Here is a 23,431-nt window from a genome sequence, read left to right as displayed (position 1 = left end):
GAAGTCGTTAAAGCATGAGATTTGATTACCGTCATTGAGAGAAAACGGCGCTCATTTTCCCTGGCTCAGGGTCACTCGGGCTTGCCACACCCATGCCGTCATTTTTGATGACTGCCCACTGAGGATTCTGAAACGAGGACGCTTGTTTCCAAACCAGCTCGTACAGGGATAACCACTTCACTTCACCTTTAGTCAATCAATTTTTGGAACATCACTTTAAACTAGGTAAAACTAATCCTGATTTTGCTGCCATTGCGAGCCTCTTCACTGTTGGGACTCGCAGCGTTACCATTTAGCGTCACGCGGAGACATCAGGTAAGGCACTTACCGAAGCTACAACATAGAACATGCTTCGCAGTGGTTTCGCTAAATGGCACTAGCAGCAGTATAATGCACACACTTATTGGCAGCACAAGGTTAAGATGCAAGACCGATGTTCATAATACCTGTGAGCGACATCGACGGCACCGGCAGCAGTACAACAATGCACACACGCCTAATGGCAGCATGAAGTCAGTTACAGTGACGTTGATGATACTTGAAAGTGGCATCGATGGCACTAGCAGCAGTACAACAATGCGCTCACTTAATGACGGCACGAAGTCAATACGTTAAAGTAATGTCGATGCTACCCGAGAGTGGCATCTACGGCACAAGCAGTAGTACAATGCACACACCTAATGACAGCACGAGGTCAACACGCGAGACCGACGTCGATGGCATGAGAGCAGTGGCAGAACTGCTGTGCAACAACAGCACCTACGAGCTGTTTGCTGCTACTGCCCAGTAATGTGCGCAGAAAAGAGTTGAGGTATTAGAGTGCCCGGTGAGAGGTAGTAGACTCAACGCAGTAGCACTCTTAACGCAGTAGCGTTGCGGCCAACAGGCTGACAGGCCGCCAGGCCGCAGAACCTGCTGGAGATTCAAGGACAGTAAGGATTCTAAGACAATGGGGATTCTAGGATAGTGGGGATTTTAATCCACGTTACTGACGTCTTATCCAGACATCATGATACTAACATTTTTGATGATGATTAAACAATTTCTCTCTATTCTAATCTAATTAATTGTTTTAAGCAAGTAAAAAATTTTAATGCATTTTTATTAGTTAAATCTTTAGTGAGCGCCTTATAAGCTTTTTTTACAATAAATAATAATTTATCGAAATATTTTTTTGCATCTTAAATTCTTTTATTTCATTTGGATCTACTAGAAAGTATATACCGCTAAAGTAATATTTATAAAAATATTCATATCATAAGAAACATGACTTGCGTTATGTTTTACGAGATGCATTGTTAATAAATCGGCCTTTTTAAAACACTGTACATTATTATTCATCTTATTAATGAGTGCTGTTTTCCTCATTTACAGGTCAATTTGGAAACAAGCCTTAGTTGGCTGTTTAACCATTGGGCAAAAGATGACTTTATGCATTATATGTAAAAGAGTTTTGTTAGATTAAACTATACAATTGTTTTCTAGCAATAGAGTGTATGAATCTTGAAAAGTCACCAACGTCACCAACGACGTTATTTACAGCTCAGTGTGAAAATGAGCCTCAATTGGCTGTTCAACCATCTAGTTAGGTATAAATTCATGCGTTATAGATAGAAAAAAACGTATAGTTTTAGTTGATTCAACTGAATAATTTCTTTTCTAGCAGTAGGCTGTGTAATTCCATTAGAGTTATGAGCATCGCCAACGCCGTCACCTACAGCTGAATTTGAAAACGAGCCTCAGTTAGCCGTTGAAATATCAGGTAAGAAATAATTTTATGCAATATACATATGTACAAAATTAGTTTTTGCAGTTTGATGAAACTACGTTAAATGGTCTCTAAAAGATGGTTTTTTAAAGTATAACCCAACCTTATCAAATTTGACCTTCAGATTTATTGATAGTCATAGCAAATGCCGCAACTATTAAGAATTGCTTAAGATATCAAGTGGAAGGAAGTAAATAAGTGTTTCTGGTGTTGAAAGTTATTTTCGAGATGATAATCTTAAGTTTAATTCATTCTTTAGTTATTACTTCTCTTTCTACGTTGTATTTCAACAATTTAGTGATTCCAAATCAAGTACTATTACATAAACCGTGTGAAATGCTTAAATTTTAAAGTAGCGTTACTATTATACTTATTTTTTAACTAAGTGAATAAAGTGGCTATCTTTTCTAGATATGTGTATTATTTTAACAAATACATGGGTGATTCTGCCGTAACTTGCTCAGATCGACTAGAAAAATTTTTTAAAAAGAAATTGGGTAAAAAAAAATTTTTTTCATGGTATTTCTACTGTACAGAATATTAGTAACAAATATTTAAAGTAATGCAACTGTAAAATTAGCTCGTCAAAAGTTGTACGAAATTTCATAAAAGTCAATTTTTATCAACTTTTGAAAAATTGTATCATGCTCTAGCACGTGTAGCTAAGCTTCTTTAACGGTTCGAGTGTTTTAAATGCTGAAATAAAAGCTGAGATCAAGACCTATTGATTAAAAAAAAAATTTGGTTTAATTTTGTGCCTCCATTTAAAAGTTACAGCTGTTTCAATTTGAGCCTAAATATCGCTAATGATGTGATTTTGGCTAAAATCTAGTATTTTTCATAAAATCACTACAACTTTTCATTAGGGGCATAAAATTCAAAGATTCATGTTTTAATTATTAGAACTACGTTTTTGATTCCTTTTAAACCCAAATAAAGCCATCTTATAGAATGCATTTTTTGGCTATCAATGGTGGAAGCATCACCACTTTTTTTGCATCAATGTAGCAAAAAAAGGCTAATTGGTTTAAGCCCCGAGATTTACGTCTCGTCTTTTAGCCCAACAACAGTAAATAAGAAGTTTGACTAGGATTGATCGCTCTAAAACGAAAAAGAACGGCAATTTGAGGTGAGGTTAGGTCGGAATGGAAAAGTTTAAAATGGAATTTTCAAAGTTTGTCGTCCTCGTATGACTTATAGACGTATTACAATGACTTTGCCCACCCATAATTTATTTAGTAGCTTCAAATGCAATAAAAAACTGTAGTTTGCGTAACTACACATGCACACTGAGTGGTTCCATGGGGGTTCGAATGGAATGAAATGTTTGCACGCAGAAAATACATAGAAAGAAGACATTGGCTATTCAAGAGGTAACAACTTCAGGTACTACTGTCGTAAGGATTGATTTATTTTAATTCTATACTTTGAAAAGTCACCACTGATTAGTATTTCCAATCCGAAAAGTTACTAGCTTGAACTGATTTTTGTTAAAACCCCGATTATAGGGCAAATATGAAGACAAAATGTATGCAGTAAAAACTCACTCGTTTTTGTAATCTTTTAGTGTGACTAAGGTAAAAGTCTTATTATTAATAGCCAGAGTATATAATGCTTACATGCCCAAGTGGCATATAAGTCTTATTGTTTACCAATAAAGGCTTTCATGAGTGAAATTGAGATGCAGACATGGGTCAGAATGGAAAATTTGAGTCTAAATGATGGATTATCGCAATCAAGGAATTTATATATTGGTATAAGATTATATGTCAAGTAAAGTCTAGAACACTTATTATACTCTGACGTCTTTAAAGTCTTGAATTTTATTACGACACGTGAGTATGAGTACCGAACACGATCTAAGCAAGTTACAACAGAATCACCCATGTATACGTAATGTATATATAACTGATATATATATTCCATTGTCTAACTTATCAAATTCCTTATACGTTGCATTATCTTTGCTGTACCAAACTTAAGTCTCCCCAGTTAACTTTTGAAGAATTTTTAAAAACTGATAGGGAAATTGAGAACTTCAGACGTCCATAAAATAGTGATGTTTTTATTATTGTTTTTTTTCATAAAACAATGTTACGATGATTTTTTTCTAAAGTAATAAATCTATTCTTTTAATATATTTCTACATTACAAATATCTTTTAAGTTTTTGTCAACAATTTCGAAGGCTTTTTTTGGTATCATTGAAGCTCTATCCTTAGTAATCAAATCATTTTCTCAAAATATTTTGTTTTATACGTGGAATATTTTTCTCTAAAAAATATTTCTCTATTCATAAGATTTTGTGTATCTTTTATTTATTTTAGTAGAGGTTCCTAAAAAAATTCACACGATTTATCTTCTATTTCTACAATTGAGCTAATATATAAAACAGAACGATTATCTTTATTATTCACACGATTCTCTGAAGTATTTTCTGTATATGCATTATTTATTTTAATCCTTTAAATATTTTTCACATTGAAAAATCACGCAAAAATTATTTTTATTAACTAAGAAAGTTGAAAGTAATTACTTTTTTGAAAGTATCATTGATTTGAGAACCACGATCGATTGAATCCGTTGTGGTTACAGTATCTTTAGAACTCTGGTATTTAATTTCTTTGTATATTTCAATTTTTCGGAAAATGTTGTCCCATTTGATATATTTAAAATATGTTTGAAAAAGATTATTCATAATACTTTAGAGGTTTTTTGCTAAGTCTACTTATTGGAACAATGATTATTACATTCTTTCTTTTTCCCTAAGGTGCTAGCTTGTTTTTAAAAATTTAATATTCTGAGATGTTGTTAAACTTTATTGCTATTGCAAAATGATAATGTTTGCTAAGTTACATTCAAGCAGTTAACTGTAATTTGTAGTTTTATACTTTTGTTAAAATCATTTTTATTAAACATATATTTTTGTTTGTTTCCAAAGCTAACGGCTGTTTAAACAATTGTAGGATTTCTAATACAAATTGAAGATTCTTGTAGTCAACAAGCTACTTTTATTAGACCTACGTGTTAAACAATAATATAACTACTAGTTGAATAGAATCTTTTTTTTCCTTTGCCTTTTCAATATGCTCTGTCACTACATCTATGAACGTAGTTGTAAATATATTTTATGCTTCAGACTGATACACTTAATTTAAAGTTACTATATTATTTATATTTTATTAATAAAAATTCTTTGTAAGGTGTAATTATTTAATTATCCTTTAGAATTTTATCTCTTATTTGAGTCTTATTATTATTTTTATCAAATGTGTTTTTTGTTTTTTTATTGCGAGTAATCATTTGTTTAAAATGTATTTTAAATGAAGTACTTTTGTTCATAGTGTTGGAAAATTTTTTGTATACTTTTGATTGGCATAAACGATTCAAAGACTGTATTTCTTTTAAGGACCATAAAGCATGCGTTTCATGACTAATTTTGCAAATTCTGCATCACCCAAAGAAATTTCAGAAGAAACAAGTGTATCAATTTGTTAAGGTGTTATTTTTTTTTTTAACAGGATGTTAAGATGTTAGAATGTGTGCGTAAGGTAGACTACGTTTCTGAGACCTAATTGTACAGACGTATGCAAACACTTTACTAAAAATATAGTTTTTAATATTATCTAGAATTAGTAGTGATTTAAAATACAATAGTTTATCTGTAATGTTTAGAATAATATTTGTTGTCTTATTCTTTAAAATTTGCATCAAACTCACTATAATTCTTTTTTATTCATTATATTTACTATCCTTCTTGGTGCAAGATTCACTTTAGAATTTTTAATTACTCCAAAGTTTTTGAGAAAAAGGGATGTGTTGGCTAGCATTTAATTCAAAATTTTATGAATAAAAAAAAACTTTCTAGTGAGACCCTTATTAAAATATTGCATTGTGTAAGAATCGTTTTTAGATTCTTCAGACACATTAGTAAGTTTATTTCAGTCTGTACGATTTGTTTAATCTTATTAAGTTTTCCTCAAGTACTTGTACTCTTCTGTGGTGTGAGGAATAAACACCAACTAATGCTTTAAGCCATACCATGCATGTCATACAAAACTTTAAAGCTTCCTCTGTTATTTAAACTAATGATTGACAAAATTTATTCAAGGTTTAATTAAAGGATCCAGTGAATATTAATGTACATACATGTAAGTCTATTATGCAAAAGTAGATCAAATGTATGAAAGAAATTTTCTATGAACTACACATTACTGTTATTTTTTACAAATCTATGAAATATAATATAAGTAGAAATCACCATCAACACGGTAGTATGCCTTTTAGATATTGTTAAGAATACTGTTACACTAAGTTAGTGTCAAAAAACTACTTGATCTGAAATACGCTAATATGTCAAGTAGAGGTTGTAAATTACTCAGATAGGTACCACAGAGCTCCACTGCCGGGTCAAAGGATACTAAGTTGCATAACTCAATGTACTTGATGTTCTTTTGTATAAGTAATATAATGTCACCTGCTTTGTTCATTAGTCCATCTTTTCTGAAGGTCAGAAAACCGGGTAAGCCAATGTGGTCCTTTGGGTTAAGCTAAGATTAAACATAGATGATAATATAAAATTTTTTAAAGTAGTATAGATTATACCACTAATACATATGAAGCGTTACAGTATAATTATTTTAAAATTATTAAGTTGATTAAAAGTTTCTAATAAGAAATAAGTTGATAAACTTTTTTAAGTAAAACTTTTCTAGAAGGGCCCTAAATGGAGAGTTAACCAGTGAAACGAGTGAGCGAGCGAGCGATCGCTAATTTGCACATAAGTATCTGTTTAATTTATTTTTTATTAGGACGTCGAGTAAATACAAGATCGCCTTATCAGCCGTAACAGATATTTTAGAGTAGGCAGATCGACGTGGAGGTCCGGTTCGAGAGTCCCCAGCGAAGCAGGAGGTCGAGGCATGCACACACGTTGGTTCCACTTAAAACAATCAGTTTGCTCGGGCTAGCAGAGACCAAGCGAGCCGCAGCTCCCTCTTCTTTGAGCAGAAAGAGGGGGAGAGGAGGGCATGGGCACGCAAGAAAAATCTTGCACAAGCCGCCCGCCTCGTTCCGTGAACGATGTCAGTCTCCACCCGCCGTACCTGGGTCAGATTCGGCCACAGGGTCTTTGAAGGCGGCGTCGCCGGCACTAGGCGATTGGACGGGCAGTAGAGAGAGCTTGCTGATGGGACGGGTGTATTCACCAGTGGCGGTCTGGATGGTGGCGGCGCGAACGAGCCCGTTGGGTCCGGGATGAACCGAGATGATGCGACCGAGCGGCCACGTGCCGCTAGACTGGAGGAGCGTGGCGTCCACCACGGCGACGACGTCATCAACCTGGAAATTACGACGTGGGACCTTCCACTTGGGTCGTTGTTGGAGCGTGTTTAAGTACTCGTGGCTCCAGTGGCTCCAGAACTGGTCTCGGATTCCCCGGACCAGCTTCCAGTGACTTAGGCGATCGAGCTTCTCGGGCGGGGTACTGGCCTCAAGCACAGAATTCAGCGGGCCACCGACGAGGAAGTGTCCAGAGGTGAGGATGTCCAGATCATCTAAGCCTCCGGTGAATGGAGTGAGAGGGCGGCTATTGAGGACCGCCTCGATGCTGGCCAAAACGGTGGAAAACTCCTCGTAGGTGAGGTTGCGCGGTCCAAGGGCACGACGGAGATGATGTTTCATTGCTTTGACACCGGCCTCCCATAGTCCGCCGAAGTGGGGCGCCCGTGGAGGAATGAAGTGCCACGTGACGCCTTGTTCAGCCAGTGAGCCAGCAACACGCTCCCACTTTATTTTGGCATCCTGGAGAGCCTCGCGCATTTCACGGTCTGTGACGCGGAAAAAGGTGGCGTTATCACTTCAGATCTGTAAGGGCCGACCGCGCCTGGCGCAGAATCTTGTGAGCACTCCAATGAATGACTCGGTGGAGAGATCACCAACGGGCTCAAGGTGTGACGCCTTGGTGGTCATGCAGACGAAGATCGTGACGTAGCCCTTGCTTGTGCGGATGCCTCGGCCCTTAGCAGACAAAATGTTGAATGGGCCAGCGTAGTCAACTCCAGTGCGAGAGAAAGCTCGAGCAGTAGTAACCCGTGTGGCCGGTAGAAGTGCCATGTGTTGAGCGGCAGGCCGCGCCTGCAGTCTGGCGCAGACCACGCATCCCTGGAGCATGCTTTTGATTCGCCGCCGCCCGCCAACAATCCAGGCCTTGCGAGCCACATAGGCGCTGGTGACTCTGACTCCCCCATGAAGAGCACGAGCATGAGCCCACTAGATAATGAGCCGAGCGAGGCTGCATCGGCTGTCGAGGATTGGCGGATGCTGCTCATCAAAGGTGAGCGCAGAATGTTGGAGACGACCGCCAACTTGAAGGACGTCATCGGAGAAGATCGGGTCTAGAGACAGCAGTGGATTTTTTGCAGGGACACGGCCGCCCTTTTGCAAGCCCGCAATCTCTAGCGCGAAGAATTGTCGCTGGCTGAGGCGGACGCAGACTAGGTAGGCATAGCGCAGCTCAATCGTCGTCAGAAGGGCGAAAGGCGAGGGAGCGGGATCTCAACGTAGCCGATGACGGATCCAGCGCCGCAGTCGAGCGAGGAAGCGTAGGAGACGGCCAAGGTCTGAAAATTTCTTGAGCAGATTTGGCGTAGTGCATTGAACAGCACAGCAAGATTGGAGGGCGCCGTCGGTGACTGGGTTGCAGGAGCTAGGCAACTTTGCGTTTTCGGCTGGCCACAAGTCAAGAGGGCCCGCAAGCCTTCCCACCAAGCACGCATTTGCTGAAGCGTAAACAGATCCGTGCCCCGGGACGCCACATCCGCTGGATTAGAGTCCGTCGGAACATATCTCCATACGTGGGAGGGCAGAAGCTCCTGGATGTGAGCCACGTAATTATCGATCAATGAGTTGTTTGTCGGCTCCGATGATCGGAGCCAGTGAAGCACGATCTGGGAGTCGCTCCAGACGTGACAGTGCTCAACGCTCACAGCATATTTCTCGGCAACCATGCGTAGCAGCCTCACTGCGAGCAGTGCCGCTCGTAGCTCCAATTGAGGGATCGTCACACGTGTTGGACTAGTGGCGTCTGGCTGCAAGCTTTTGATGGGGGTCAACTTGGTCCTGGACATCAAAATACTCACGCAGACACCATCGGCTGGGTTCTCAGAGCGCGAGTACACGACAGCAGCCATCGCGCGCCGGCTCGTGTCTGCAAATGCGTTGAGTTGCAAACTAGTGGCGGGACTGCAGCTGATCCAGCGAGGAATGGCAATGCTATGGACATTCTGCAGTTGAGTCAGAAATCCGCTCCAGCGTTGGGCCATGGCCGCAGGCGCGGGCTCATCCCATTCGAGTCGCGCTCGCCAGAGATCCTGGATGATCATTTTGGCAGGTAAGACAATGGGCGCGATCCATCCACAGGGATCGAAGAGTCGTGCTAGAGCGGCAAGCATCGCGCGCTTGGTCGGCCGTGGCTGTAGGGTAGGTGGCGTGAGGTGGAAGCAATCGTCAATCGGATCCCAGCTGACGCCGAGTTCGCTGACAAGACCGTCTGCGCTGAGCTGTCGCCAGGTCAGCCTTAGTCGGGCATCTGGAGAGAGATCACGCAACAGCTCCGGATCGTTGGCCACCCACTTTCTCAGAGGGAAGCCCCCAGCTTGCAACAAGCCGATCAGCTGGTTGCGGCGAAGTCGAGCCGTCTCAACGTCGTCAGCGCCAGAGAGAATATCATCGACGTATCGATCTTGTTTGACAACAGGCACGGCCTCGGGCCAAGCATGGCTTTCATCCTCGCATAGCTGGGAAATCGTCCGTACAGAGAGATAGGGAGCACTAGCTTCACCGTAGGTCACAGTGAGCAACTGATAGTGCTTCGGCGGGCTAGAGTCATCAGTGCTCCACAGAATACGCTGGAGGTCCACGTCATGCTTGTCGATCCAGATCTGCCGAAACATCATCTGGATGTCCGCGCAGAAAGCCATCCGATGCCTTCTCCAGCGGAGCAAGACAGTCGGCAAGCAGGCTTGGAACATCGGTCCGGCGTGCAGGATATCGTTGAGGCTATAGCCAGTGGCTGTCGGTCGCGATGCGTTGAATACGACGCGCAGTTTCTTCCGGTGGTCGACAGCTTGCCAGATGCCATGGTGCGGGATATAATACACGAGGCCCGACAGCTCCACGTCCGTTAGTAACCACATGTGCCCGCACCTAAGATACTCGTCCATAAAGCGTGCGTATTCGATGGCCATCTCCAGGGCACCCCGCAATCTGCGCTGTAGCGAACGAAGGGATGCTCTAGCGCCGGTTAAGCTCTCTCTCCTAGTCGCTCAGTTCCGTCGCGCTTGAGCAGGAGGCGGACGACATAGCGCCCGTCGGCAGCCCGATGATGATCGGCAAAGATGACCTCGCACTCGATGTCATCAGGAGATTGACCAATTACCCATGGCACGTCCTTCAATTCCCAAAACCGTTGCATCGGTGCGATTAGCTGCTCGTGCCAAGGCGGAGCTGAGGTGTCCTGTGTCGTCATGCAAGCAGCCGGCGAGGATGAGGTCGCTTGGCTCGGTGCGTGATCGGCGAGCATCCAGCCGGCGATGGTGAGCTGTCCGACGATATCTCCACGGAATAACTGCCCTGGTCGTAGTAGATGGGGGTACACGTCGGCTCCATGTGGGATATCGACGCCGCCTGGTATTCCAAAGGTCGGGTCTGAAAGATCTGGTAAATCGTTCCAGAGTTCGATGACGGCTGGTTGCAACGGTCCGGAGGAGGTGCGGAGTCCCATTTGGGGCAAGCAGTGCGCAGTCAGCCGCAACGTCCGGGTTGAGTTTCAGGTTTGGAGCTGCAAACTTGCAATCGCTGGGGAGCGCATAAAAACAGCACCTCCGACGCCAGAGATGCTCGTGACGGCTGGCTCGGGACTGGCGCCAAGCTTTCGAGCAAGGGCAGTGGACGTGATTAAAATCTCCGAACAAGCGTCGACGAGTGATCTTGCTGTGACTGTCCGCCCCCCGGGGCCCATGAGCTGAACCTTGAGCGTGGGCAAGACGGCTAGTCACAACGGCGAAGCAGCTGCCGCGTCGATCCCGTCCTTGGAGTCCGAGGTGAAGAGACACTGCTTTGCCTCAGCTGGTGCTGGGTTGGGCGCGGCCCTGCGCTTGGAACCGCCATCATAGATGAGGCTGTGATGCCGCTTCTTGCAATATTGGCATATGCCTTGGGAAGGGCAGACAGTTGCCATGTGGCCCGGCTTCAGGCAGTTAAAGCACAGCTTGTGCTGAGCGACGAAACCCCTTCGCCCAAGCGCGTCCAGTTCCAGAAAACGGCTGCAGTGACCTACAAAGTGCGGCGCGTGGCAAGCAGAGCAGTCATCGTTGACTGCGTGGGTGGCTAAAGATCGGTGGTTGCGGCTGAGTGGCGTCGGCGCGGGAGGGCGACTGCCGGTCGAGCGTACAGGATCGTTCGTCGATCGGGGAGGGCGCGAGGCTTCCATTGAAGTCAGTGAGCGGCCGCGCCTCCGCAGAAAGCTGGACAAAGTGGCGAAGGAGGCCGCTTTCTCTTGTGCAGAGCTGGCTGCCTCCAACTTCTCGAGCTCGTCTTCCCAGGCTCTCCGAGTCGAGGGGTCCATGGCGGTCGAGGCAAAAGAGACCATCCACACATCCCAATGTTCCACCGGCTGATTGAGCGCTCGCAGTTGATCACGGTGCTTTTCTAAGGCATCGAGCAAGCCCTGCAGACCAGCAGCGGACTCTTCACGCAGAGGCTTGAGCGTTCGGAGTGCCATGACGTGATCCTGCACAAGGAGGCGGCGATGATCGAACCGCAAGACTAGAAGACTCCAGGCCGTGGAATAATTGGAGCCAACTAGCTGTAAGGTGTCCAGAACGGCTTTTGCCTCACCCTGCACGTTTGCCTTTAGGTAGTAAAGCCTCTCGACGTCGGTGAGCTGAGCATCCTAGTGAATGAGCGCCTGGAACAGGTCGCGGAAAGACTGCCAATCCTCGCGACGGCCAGAGAAGAGCGGGATATTGATGCTCGGCAGGCGAGGGCCCGAGTGCGGTCCAGGGAGCGGTCCGGGGAGTGGTAACTGGCCACCACCTCCTGGCATGGCCGGGAACAGCCGACTCTTAGCGTCATACAGGCACGCCTTAGCGTCGAGGTAGTATCCCTCTGCGGACCTGTACAGGGCTCTCAAGGAGACAACTTTGTCCATAGGTGCGCCCTGAATCAGATCCTTATGATTGGCTTGGAAGTCATTCCAATAATCAGCGAGTAGCTCGAACCTGGCGTCGACGAGACCCATGCTCCATACTTCGACGCTCTTGGCGGATTGAGTGAATTCCGCGAGAACCTCTAGCAGGGCTTGCTGCGTTTCCAGCAACGAGGGCCAGCCTTCGTTATCCCTATAAATTAGTCACGCGCTGAACTCGACGCTTGTCTCTTAAACGGCGCCTTGTTACTTGTGGTGCAATCGTGCATGCCAAATGAGTCTACGTAGAATATTGAGAAAAGGGCGTGAGGAATCGCAAATGAATCTGTCGACCCGACCAGCGGCGGGATGACGTGAACTCGTTAATCCCGCGGTTTAAACATAAAGTAGCCTGTAATCTGCAACCCAAAACCTCTTGACAGCCTCACTGCACGGCGCATTTTTTTTAAGGCTATCATAACCTCAAATCGCTCTACCACGTGGCTTGGCTCTGCACAATTGCATCACTTGCAACAGAGGCCCAATGTCTCGATACGTTCTTGGACGTAGAGAATGTATTTTCGCATAATCGCATCTCACATCGTCCTACTTACATTGCTTCGCGTAGCACAGTGGTTCTGGCTGTCCTGGGCTCGATGAGGTTCTGTCGGTTGTCTGTCCCAGTCACGCTATCCAGCTCGAAGGACCAATGTTTAAATTATTCTTTATTAGGACGTCGAGTAAATACAAGATCGCCTTATCAGCCGTAATAAATATTTTAGAGTAGGCAGATCGACGTGGAGGTCCGGTTCGAGAGTCCCCAGCGAAGCAGGGGGTTGAGGCGTGCACACACGTTGGTTCCACTCAAAACAATCAGTTCGCTCGCGCCGGCAGAGACCAAGCGAGCCGCAGCTCCCTCTTCTTTGAGCAGAAAGAGGGGGAGGGGAGGGCATGGGCGCGCAAGACAAATCTTGCACAGTATTCATACATATATTCATACATATATCAGCTAGCACTGACTGCGCCACAGGCAAAAGATCTATTTGTCTGCCTCTCTTCCTCTTTCTCCCTCCCTTTTGCAAGCGCACAATAGTAGGCTGCAATTACTCTATCTATATACATGATATGATTTCTCTCTCAATAGTACTCTATACAATCTATATATAGAGTACGTATACTTACTGCTGTATGGTGGAATTCGCAACGTGGCTGAAAGATGGGCTTATTTTGGCCTCTGTTAGAGCTAAGGTACTGTCAGGTAAGAAATGTCTGACAATAAATAACGGGGGGCTGGGTAATGCTCAAACATAACCTTAAAGATTTTTTTTGGACAGAATTTAAAAAAAAACGGGTAAAAAAAATTTTTCTTTTGTACACTGTAAATGAAAAATTAATATGATCATTTACAAAATCTTTTAAAAATTTTTGTCACAATGTGACCTCTTGAAGTTTGAAAAACAGTTATATCTCAAAAAGAAAGCTAGATAAACCAAACATAAATATTTTTTTGGGTGTTCTAAAATGGTACTACATCATCGACGCAAGAAAATAGAGAAGGGTTAGACTATGCACAAACATAAACTCTACTTCCTAGTTTTTCGACTGTATCTTTAAAAGAACAAGTAAAAAAAGTTTTTTATATTGTATGGCATATTTGAAAAATTATTACGGACGTTAATAGAATCTTCGACAATTTTTCGTTGCAAGGTAATCTCTTAAAATAAAAAATAAAAAAATAAAACAGTCCTGTATTAAAAAGTAAGTGAGATAGGTCAAAAATAATTCTACGTATAAATAATAATTATTAAGGTGCAAAAACATGTAACAAGGATTCATACAAATAGTCGTCATAATCCTAAATATAATAAGTCATATCTTAGGGGCAAATTGACAACCCATATATCCTAGCTATAAATTGATTTTATATTATTGTTTATGTTCTCTGTATATTATGGCTTTATGATCTCTGTAATATATTATAAGATTAATTGTCACGTGATCAAAACCTATATTTTTTTTATTAATTTTGAGATCAGTTGAAATTAGTAAAGCTCCGGTGAATTTTAATATTAAATTATAAGTCATTATAAAAATTAATGAAATGAGAAATTACAGTTAACACAACGGAGAGTAGCTATATGTTTATTGTTTTCCTTAATTTTAATAAGATATAGTGGATTATTTTACTTTCATGGTAACCAAACTTTAGAAAAACTTTTATTTGTCAGATACAAAGAGTTTAAGATGAACTTATCGTACACATATAATGTCGTATCAAATGCACGAATATTAATTTGAAATAAACAGAATTTTTATCCTGTGTACCCCAGTAAAAGTTGTCCCAACAAAAGTACCTTATTCCTGCATAGTATTAAAAGAACTCTTGTTTTATTCTGCATTACATGACCAACAATTCGTACATGTATAATAACATACATTATAGCAAACATGGAAGTACTTAGAATGAGCGAATTATAACATAAAAAGTATATTAAGGGTACGTATTTTATGCACGCACGTGCTCGAGTATGTTATAATATTAAAATTTTTACTTTTTTAATTAGGAATTCTTAGAGGTCTATTAAAATTAGGTGTACTCAATATTCTTAGTTTTAATAATACCGAATTTCATAACATTCAAGGTGGAATTTTTCTGTCTGTGGGGGTCTGGAGATCCACACCTGGTTTTTTTTTCTTGTTTTTCTTTTCGTCTTACAAAGAAAAAAAATTGAAAGTCCTCTTTACAAAAATTTAATTTTTTACTGAATCTTTTGTGTGTATTCAATAGTTTTTTAAGAATTTTAAAAATACGTGATTTTCAATAATTACCTTGAATGTTTTTCTGAACATCCAAAAGCATCGACATAACGCCTGGAATGTCATTGGTTAACAGGTTGGCAGTATAACTTGACTTAAAGGGAGTATGTTATTTTAGTAAGGACTCAGATAGCTCTGACACATTAATTAGGCACTGCGTAGTGCTAATTTAAATGAAGATTCTATCAGGCTCCAATTATTTAAGAATAAAAGTAGGGTTAGTCTCTTGAAGGATGATTTTAGTTTATTTTACAAGTTAACACGTATTATCAGCCATATCTTCTAGTTGTTTTTCTTTATTAGTTTTAGGTGACATATCAGAAGTATAAGTAAGTCTTTTTTCATGCACTGGTACAGAAAAAGCAGTGTAGTGTTAGCCAATTGCATATGGAGGTCCATTATTGACAGTATCTTCAGTAACAACACTTTTATTTTTTACGGTATCAACGGTATGGTTGTGGGTAATCCTTAGAGCACCCACAGAGTTAAGGGGATCTAGTAAACTAACATGTGTAGGTTAAAAAAGCTTAGACTGAAAGTATTAAGCTCTATGCCGCTGATCTAAATTTGCATATACGTAAAGCAGTTAAAGAGCAAAAAAACACGCAGACTTTTAGAGAGATTTCTGCAGCTCACTTACAGGTAAACTCATCGTCTTTAATGTATATTGTTATGTGTATGTTAAAACATACGTATAAAAGTATCAATATTAACATGTATATGTAAATGTATAAATATCTATATATGCGTCTATGTTTACCCAGACATGAGTATTTTTTTTTTTTTTTTGTAACTGTGTACTAACCTTAAGGTATGTACACTTATAATGTACTTATTTAAATATACGTTTTTATATCTATTTTCATACGCATGCGTATACGTGTATCAATGTGTGTTTGCGCGATTCGATACACATATATGTATATTTTTTGTGTACTCACGTGTATGTTATATGACATACAAATGCATGTGCCCATATAATTCATTACTTGTTTTCTCAAAAACAGAAATATTTTCACCAACATTGGCCTAAGATTAGCTTTTTATTTAATTAAATAATTTGACCATAGCAAAGAAGCATACCTTCTACGAATAGTCCCTGACGGTCTCACTGGTTTTATGTCACTCTCATGTCACCGTGTATTGGTAATGGGTATTGAAAATCTTATATGATTTTAATTAAGGTAAGATACTGCATTCGACATGAGCGTTTTATTGATGAAAAATTAGAAGAAAAGTTAAGACACTTCGAATTTTTATGAATATGACTTCTTTGTTCTTTAATATTTGCTCTATTTACTAGCTTTTCCTAACCAGATTTCTTTGAATTCAATATGAAAGCAAGTGACTAAGTAATAATTTTTAATCAGTGACTGCAGACCATTAAAGTAGGCTGAAATCAATACTACTTTAAAGACAGTAGGTAAACCATGGGGGTTCTGCTCCCCCTCCCTAAAGCTTCGTCCCTAAGGCAGTGGTGGAGGAAGAGGCTGGAGGAGAGGCGGTGGAGAAGAGATAGTAGTGGAGAGAAAAGAGATTCAAGCCATAGCACGACCGGGTCGACCAAAAAGGCGGTGGGTTGGGCAGGATTTGGCCACTTGGTGGTGAGGGACATTGAAAATCGGGCGGTGGGGATTATTCGGGTGGTAACGTGGGGCCTTGTGAGCTAGATACTGGTAGCTGTGTGGTTAGATGCTACCGACGAGGTGGTGGGTGGTAAGGATTACTCAGGTGGTAACGTAGAGTCTATTGGCTCTATGCCGGATGCTATTGGCTGTGATGTTGGATGGTACCAAGGACTGCCTTCGTTTTTGGCTGTGAATTGACTTCTAGCATCAGGATGGTTTGAGAGTTGTAGGCTACTAAGAAGCTCAGCGTGAAGCGAGAAGAAAATGATCAAGCTTGAATGAGTATTTCTTATCAGCAGATGTTTTTTTCTTCGTTCCGCTTATTATTTGAGGCATCTCAGCAAAATCTTTTCTTCTCGAGAGCAGGCGTATCAAATTGTTGAAGAGAAAGTGTATACTTTCTTATGGGGAAAAGCACACGCTCTTTTAACTGACCAACGAGGCTCGCTCGACGCTGTACCTATGGAGCTATTATTTCTTATATACATGGATACGTTAGCTGTGACCAATGGCTTTTTGATTTTTATTGAGGTGAACAATAAATCAGCGCAATATTTTTTATTCTTGAGTACGGACGTATCAAGTGATACCAGTTGTCAGAAAGAAGATGTATACCATTTTATTACCGAAAGCGTATCTCAACATTGTTTGGCTTACTCTTTGTCACCGCAGTACTTTGCCAACAAATAGAGTCAGTTAATACAGTAAAGTCATTTTAATCGGTGCAGTGATAAGGAGATCTAAATTTAAAAAATCGACATGGGTTCATGAAGAACTTAACTTATTGCACAAGTATTGTGTCCCAGGTGTACATTGAGTAAAGAATATTGTTTTATCGTTGCTGCTCTTTTAGGATTTTTTTTTTTTAAGGCTATGTATTCTAACAGCTCAATGAACTCAACTTAATTGGTGATTTGTGCATTTAATATCATCTATACTTATTTTTCTTAAAGATGAACATTGCTTCATATCATAAATGTATCAATAAAATAATTATACTTTGCAAATATTCAGTAAAACGTATAAATCATACTATGAGTAATGACCTATTAAATACCACATGGCCCAACCATTTAACTTTTTCAAGACCTTTCACATAAATAACATTATTTTCTTTAATAATGACTCGAATGGTTGTAGCTAGATCCTTGTAGGGAACTTCTGCCGAGCTCCTACAAAGATCTAGGTAATTAAACTCCAACAATCAACTTTCGCATTTATTCTTAGGCAAGAGCTCTGCTTAACATTTAAAGGATTATCAAAAACAGCCAACTTCTGGAGAAACTGCAAAAAACCAAGTATCCTGATACTTATCTTGTTAAAAAAATTATTCGTTGACAAGGAAATCAAATAATCGTCAAGTGGTTGGTCTTTGATTATACCCATAATAGTTAGGTTGATAATAACAATGAATTTAAATGATATGTACTGTAAAATTATCAAAATTAAGGAGTTTAAAAAATTTTTTATAGAACTTATTATAGTCTTTCGAAGTTATCCACTACGTGTGCAACTGAAACTGTTTTTACTATAAGTGCAGATGCTATATCTTACACAATGTTCATTGAGATAAATGAAAGTTCGAAATATTTAATGGATTGTATTATTTATTTTTCTCACGTTAAACTAGTTTGACAGAGAAATTTTTTTTTTGTATTTGTAGAATTAAACATGTATGGGTTCAAAAATTCAACGCTTTCGCCATTGTAGTAAACTGACAGCTTCTTTCTATCGATAGATTCCAACAAACTATTAAATATTAGTTTATCACTCACAGGATAATCAGATACTTAACTAGATATAAATGTCTGGAAGTGGCCATCTCATTTGGCGATAGCTTTCATGCTGAATTTAAGACATAAAAAAATTACTTGAGTTTTAAAATAATAAAAAAAAATATGTGTATAAGAATACACATCACAAACCTTTATATCTAAGCTTTGCTGTCTCATACAAATCTGCTTATTTCTATAAAAATTTTCTAACTCTAAGCCTGTTCTCTAGAGAGCTTGTTGCTGACCTGAGCTGCCTGCACTAATAATAAAGTAATTAATACTTTTAGCTGCTAACAACAGTTCTGACTAAGCTCTGATGGTTGATGCTGCTCAAGATAAAGGTTTTCTTCCACTACTGGAGAAATCTCTCCCTCTACTACGGCTGCTTTTTCATCGGGTTGCTGGTCTGCTATGATTTTCCACACATACTCCAGCTTTTTGTTCTTCTATTATTTTAGTTGTATCATGGCCCCAAGGCAGTGTATCTTAAGTGTTTGATAAAGGTATCGTTTATTAACTTGAAAACTTAAAGCAGTTTTATTTTGCCTCTCAGTATATAGCTTATGATACATAATCTTATATTTATTTGATCCCAATTAACGTTAATAACTTGGTCACGTAAGCATTCAGTGTAGTCGCTGAAATCGATAGTTGCTTTTACGACATTACTTCTAATACCCATCGCTTTTTAGTGACATTTTCGTTTTCAACAAGGATACTATACATCTTACTTGTCTGAGCCTAACAAATTCTAGTATAATGTTGCTAAACGATTTTCTTATTATCTTACAGCATTATAAACTTATTATTTCCAGGATTATCGAATGTTTCAAATTCGATAGTATCAGATTTCATCATTTTCAAAATATCATGGCTCGTTATCTTATATATTAGACTGTCTGTATTAGTGAATGAGAGCTTACAATCATTTTTTAGTTTGGTAAACATATAATCGTAGTAAAAGCGACACACAAGTGTCTTAGATAAGTTTAAGACATAAAGCCCAATCTGTATCGTCTTTTTCATTATCACTTCTGTTCGTTGCAACTTTATGGCTACTTACTCTTTATCAAAAATGTCACAGCTGTGAGAGTTTGGCTTTACAATGTATGCTGCCGCACTATACCGTCCATCCCAATAATGAAAAAGTTTGACATCGATACTTTTTCTCTTGTTTTCCATCGTTTTTACAGAAAAAGCATTATTGAATAAATTAAAAAGCATTCTTTTAAACTTATTCTGAGCCTTTTTTCTCTTATGGCTATTAAGATCAATATAGTCTTTAAGCCATTTACTTTGTCAGAATTATAAGGCTCAATAAATTTTTGTCCGTCATAATCCATGATTTACGGCTTGCTTTAGGGCTTCATGATAAAGTACATTTTTATGCTCATTATTTACTGTTGTCATTAATTTAGGCTACTTTAAACCTAGAGCTGCAATGCGTTTGAAGCAAAATGGCCAATCTTCATAAAAATCGTAGAGCTTCTCTGTATACTCCAAATTTATTTCTAAAACATATCCGTAAGCCTTTTCGTAACTACCATTATAAAAATCATAAGGCTGTTGCTCAGCCATTTTCGCTGCATGTAATCACAAGCTTAGCGAAGTCAAAACGTACGTATAATGCAACCGTGTACGCTTTGAGACTAGCGTTGCAGTGTCCCCAAACAAGCGGAAATACGATAGCGGGCTACCTGCATGCCATTTATCTCACGCAGACTTCTTAGCCACCTTAACCATTTCACACGCTCCCTTGTAATGTATTCAGAACTGTTTGGGTGATTAACTATAAATATAATTTAGTTTTTAAAAAATTTTTAATAAATCTTAAACTTCATACAAAATGCGCAAAGAAAAACTATAATTTGTGAGAGTACGTGTGTCACTCAGCGGTGCAACTCATCGAATGGTGCTAGGCTAAATCGCCGACTTGTTTGATCACACAATTTTATAATAACTACGCACACTTACCCGCGCCCTATGCTGGCGAGTCTCGACATTTCACACTCATACATTTGTATAACAGATACTACATTCTCCTTATGCAAGTGTAACAGTGCAGAGGAAACCTGCAGGATCGAACGCAGACATCATAAATTTTGAAAATTCATATTTTGTTAGCGTGCCAAATTCATTGATATGTTTTTTAGTTATATATTTAAGTCTGACGTTGAGCGCAAAGGGTTACTGTGTTTGGGTCCATACAATTCCAACGCTCATTCTCGCTCCCTATCACAGAGAGGTACACTCCCGCTCATGCTCAGCTCATTGGCAAATGACCACCTCAACCACGCACCCGTCGTTGCTGATCCAACTTTACAGTAAAAAATAAGCCCATTAATTTATTTCCGCGACATCTTTAATCGAATTCTTTGTTTTCTGTACTGTGGTCCCGCTAGCCAAGAAGTCGTCCACATACGTATTCTGCACAATGCTTCTCACTGCGTCTGGTTTTATTACTGCAAACGTGGCCAATCTTTGACAAAAAATCTACTATACAGCTAAGAATTACCACTGACTAGTCACTTCGTATGTAGACAGATGCTTCTTTTGACTTATGCCTTGCCACAGATATTTTTACGCTTAACGATCTCTTTCACGGACGCAGACACGCATATAAATGTCCTTTATTTCTACTTTATAGGCCACTGCTAACTGACAGAAGCGAATCAAGACTACTGGAAAAAACTGCAATGAGTGTGGACCCAAATTTAATTAGTCATTTAGACAAATGTCTAATGACTTGGTCACTAAATTGATAACTAACCTAAGCTTTTCCGGCGTATAGACGTTGCACATGTCAAAGTGTGGCAGGTACCATATTCTATTTCGTGGCACGTCGTCAGTGTTCATGGCATAGCTGTTCCTAATAAGTCGGTTAATCTTGCTATTATACAAGATCACATAACTTGCATCTCAACCAAATTCGTCTTCAAGCATCATTAATTGTTTTAATGCCGTCTGTTGGACAGATACCTGCAGAGGTTTGTGGCTCTTTTACAGAAGACCAGTTTCTTAAACTGTACCACGGTTCTTACTAGTATCTTTCATAATTTTCAAAGCACGGTAGGGTTGCAAATTAAACTGAATTTCTTTGCAAACCTCAAGGCTTTTAATTTAAAAATAATCGCGCATGATCTTGTCAAGCGCGCTAGCTTAACAGCAATGGCTGTTACCTTCTACGCTGCCGTCCAACAAAAAAGAGGTATGAGTGAAATCTTTGTCGAAAATGAGTTATTTATCCCAGTCGATTTGTCAAATAATTTTGCGTCTAATAGCATATCTACAAGGTTAATATCTTATAATGTGATTTAGTAATAATTCAACGAAAGTTTAAAAAGTTGCTAATAATTTTCGTCAGCGATCAAAAGAAGTTTGAGTAACACAAAATGTTGAAATCGCGCCTGGCAGACATCGTGAGTGCACTTACCCTTTCTTACGTTGTAAAGCCTCATAAAATAAGATATATTTCTGCACTCACCCTTTTTAACGAGAGAATTAGGCTGAGTTAGAAAGGAAAGTACAGATCTTACTAGTTCCCATCGAAAAATTGTTTTTTTTTTTTTTTATGAAAAACAGAATAATTATATTATATTTATATAAAAACAGTTTGTTTGTGGCCCAATACTCAAATTATCATTAATTTGTTAAGACACTTAGTTTTTTTTGATTTTGTCGAATTGTTTTTTATGTCACTTGTACCTTTTTTTCGTAAGACAGCAGTACGTCTACTGGCTCTTATGTACGACACAGGCGTATAGTACATGCCCTTCTTGTGTTGATGCTACGCATGGCTCCATGCATGGTACAGCTAAACTTTGTCAGTGCTACGGCTACATTAGTACCTTCGACTCCCTCCAACTTGTCTTGAAATAAGCTACCTCAAAGTGTCTTTTCCGTTTAAAATCTCGGCCCTCATTGACATACGGTTAAACTCAAACAATACGATGTTTTACTATGTGTCCAACTAATTTTTCAAGATAATATTTGAGACAGAGACGTAAGGTCCACTACCACGATGGCATTCTCAATAAAGTGTTTTGTAGAACAAAGTTCTTGGGTGGGGGGCTAGAATTTTAAAAACGTCAGATTTCCATAAATCGAAAGTTACTTACTAGAAGTCTGTTCCTCCTAAAAGAAAATTTTTTTTTCTAAATAATGAATTTAAAAAAAAACAATTTTAACTAGCATAAATATGTTTATGTAGATTAAATTAAATGATGCACTTTATTACACATTAAATATTAGTAGTTTATGAATTTGATGCATAAAATACCGACCGACTTTTTTTTTAACCTAATGTTTTTTGGCGTTAAAACAATGCTTATGATTACTGTGATAAATGAATTATTTGATAAATAAATATATTAATAAAATAAACAAATACAATAGAGTTGCAGAACGTATCAATGGTTTTTAAGGGCACTTATTTCCAATTCAACAAACAAATTATATTACTTTGTCACATAATTATAAAAATATAGTAATTTAATTAACCAGTAAAAAATAAATAACGTTAAATAATTATACTTGTATGTTTCGAGTCACATATCATTTTAATGGTTTTTTAGGGCACTTATGTTAAATTTGATTAGCAAATAATGGCAAAATATAATTAAATAGTTACATAAAAATGAAAAAAAATTGTATTAATTGGCTATACAATTGCAAAATAATGAGTAAGAAAAATAATGATTTAAAAAGAATTATATACAGAACTTGAATTAAAACAGTTTTCAACAAAATTCAATTATAAACAATTAAAAATATAAATAAGAAAAAAGTATGAAATCACGATAAAAAAATTCAATGAAAAAAAAATAAAAAAATAAATATAAGCTAATAAGTAAAACAGAATAGAAAATAACATAAAAAATAATTGAAAAATAGAATTAAAGAGAGAGAATAAATTCAGAAAAGACGTAAAAAATTGAAATGAAATGAAAGAAAAATGAAAAACGAAATAAAATAAAAGTCTAGAAAATAGAATTTCAAAAAATGAAAAAAAGGAAATGTATTAAAAAAAATCGATGAAAAAAAAATTAACAAATGAAATATGGAGAAAAAATAAGATAAAATTTTAAAAAAACATTAAAACAAAACAACAACAAAAAAAAAACAAATAAAAAAGATTAAATAGAAAAGTAATAAAAATAAAAAAAAACAAAAAAAAAGAATGAAAAAATTAAGTAGAAAAATAGACAACTAAAAAAAAATAAAATAAGGGAAATTTGAAATAAAAAATAGAATTAAAA

The 23,431-nt window shown here is 38.8% G+C and overlaps 3 protein-coding genes across 3 annotated transcripts; all 3 read right to left on the bottom strand.

Annotated features, from left to right (window-relative positions):
- Positions 1-6,852: 6,852 nt before the first annotated feature.
- LOC149375721 (uncharacterized) lies at positions 6,853-7,587 on the bottom strand. The gene has a single exon (XM_089598055.1). The coding sequence runs from the start codon at positions 7,585-7,587 to the stop codon at positions 6,853-6,855; it is 735 nt and encodes a 244-aa protein (XP_089454181.1).
- Positions 7,588-8,291: 704 nt separating this feature from the next.
- On the bottom strand, positions 8,292-10,013 carry LOC149375720 (uncharacterized). The gene has a single exon (XM_089598054.1). The coding sequence runs from the start codon at positions 10,011-10,013 to the stop codon at positions 8,292-8,294; it is 1,722 nt and encodes a 573-aa protein (XP_089454180.1).
- Positions 10,014-10,819: 806 nt separating this feature from the next.
- On the bottom strand, positions 10,820-11,548 carry LOC149375719 (uncharacterized). The gene has a single exon (XM_089598053.1). The coding sequence runs from the start codon at positions 11,546-11,548 to the stop codon at positions 10,820-10,822; it is 729 nt and encodes a 242-aa protein (XP_089454179.1).
- Between the last annotated feature and the right edge of the window lie 11,883 nt (positions 11,549-23,431).

The sequence above is a fragment of the Copidosoma floridanum genome, unplaced genomic scaffold, assembly GCF_036245765.1.
Source record: "Copidosoma floridanum isolate Cflo_tuat_1 unplaced genomic scaffold, Cflo_Japanese_pri ptg000004l, whole genome shotgun sequence".
Lineage (NCBI taxonomy): Eukaryota > Metazoa > Arthropoda > Insecta > Hymenoptera > Encyrtidae > Copidosoma > Copidosoma floridanum.
This window is presented reverse-complemented; position numbering and strand designations above follow the sequence as displayed.